Genomic DNA, 1,549 nt, shown 5'->3' with positions numbered 1-1,549 from the left:
CACACACATACACCGGGATTTTTTCAGTTTCCGCCTACCAAATCCACTCACAATACTTTTGGCCGGCCCGAGGCTTTAGAGGAAGATACTTGCCCAAAGTACCCCACAATGGAGCTGAACCCGGAAGCCCGTGGTTGAGAAACATGCAGTAATAAAGAAACCATATCTACCTGTCACTCAATATTTTCATGAACAGCTAAGATTCTTCTTTGAAGGAGAACTTTTTGAGCCAGTGGAATATTATAGTCTTGATTGCTGTTGACAAAAGAGCCACTTCGAGTACGTTTGGATCGAGTTCGTAAACGTGGCTTTTCTACCCCTATATCGGTTGAACTTTCATTACTTGTACTAGCCCACCCTTGCCGTACCCCTTCAAAGCGATTTCCTCGCTCTAACGAAGTGCCCGCCATATTTAAATCGTTCGTTTCAAACCGAGGTACAATTCGACCAACGTCCATATTCAAATGGAAAGGATGTCCTGCTAAGTATGTACTATACACGGGCTGTAGTGGTTTATTATACGACGACGGGAAATCGTTGGATGTGAATGTATTTGTAATCAGTTCATTGTTTTGATGTAAGAAGTCCATTTCTGTTATGAAACTTGAGTTGCTGTCGCAATGTGTTGGTTCTGGGGTCGGAGTTCGTCTGGTATCATTCATTTCTTTGGTTATATGCGTGATATCAACACTTTCACTTGAATCCGAGTCATCCCAGAATTCAAAGGTTTTCTCAGCTCTATCAGAAGTCTGTGGAGGATTGTTACAAGGGTCCTAGGAATAAAAGTAAGGGTAAGATTTCACTATTTTCAGATCCCAACGTTTTATTTGTGAAATTTTTCTTTCTGCGTTTATTTTTTGTTTTTACTCACAAAACAAACTACTTAGAAAGATAGATTTCTTTGTGCTTATGAACATATGTGGATTTACATGCTCACATATATACACTCAGGAGAGAGACATTTTCAGTTGCAAGCTGCAGGATTTGTAATCTAAGCCCATCTTATCTGCCCTTACTTTTTGCCAGTTTAGCGTCTTCAAACACTAGAGAGTGTCACTCGTGTTGGACGAACATTTGTCGCTTTGACAGTTAATGTGTAGGCACATTTTCGGCCCTTTTTGCGTTAGCTAAGTTTCGGACTTACTGGAACCCAAATAGCCAGTGTACCTTTTTTGTCGTGGCGATCGCGGTATTACGGATGTCTGCAACAATGAAATATTACCATTTCCTTAGCTTCTTCCTTCGTTAGGGCATACAGAAGGTGTAGTATAGGAGAGAAAAGTTATGATTCTCTGATTATTCAAACAGTTTTGTACTTTGTTGTAGGTGGAGATTTGGTTTTGTCATACTATTGTATATCTTCGTCATTAGGGGAGGGCACGACAGGACAGCAATGCGTCTGTAATTTTAGCGTAGATGGTGGTCATAACCGATAACCAGTGAATAGTCAACATGTATTTGTACTTATGTATGTATCCCTGTTTGCATGTATGTATATCCCTATCTGTACGTAAGTAAGGCTATATATATATACACACACACATATATA

General features: G+C 40.0%; 1 protein-coding gene across 3 annotated transcripts in view; it reads right to left on the bottom strand.

Moving 5' to 3' along the window:
* LOC106883296 (merozoite surface protein 2) overlaps window positions 1–1,549 on the bottom strand; it is a 20,633-nt gene that overhangs the window by 9,237 nt on the left and 9,847 nt on the right. The window contains exon 4 of one of the 3 annotated variants that reach the window (XM_014934255.2): window positions 171–773. The exons of the other annotated variants lie outside the window; for them this stretch is intronic. Coding sequence (XP_014789741.1) covers window positions 174–773 — 600 coding nt within the window. The 3' untranslated portion in view covers window positions 171–173. The remainder of the gene's footprint in view (window positions 1–170; window positions 774–1,549) is intronic. 3 annotated transcript variants of the gene reach the window in all.

This window comes from Octopus bimaculoides, chromosome 17 (assembly GCF_001194135.2).
Source record: "Octopus bimaculoides isolate UCB-OBI-ISO-001 chromosome 17, ASM119413v2, whole genome shotgun sequence".
Taxonomy (NCBI): Eukaryota; Metazoa; Mollusca; class Cephalopoda; order Octopoda; family Octopodidae; genus Octopus; species Octopus bimaculoides.
Note: the sequence above shows the minus strand (reverse complement) of the source record. Positions and strands in the feature narration are given on the sequence as shown.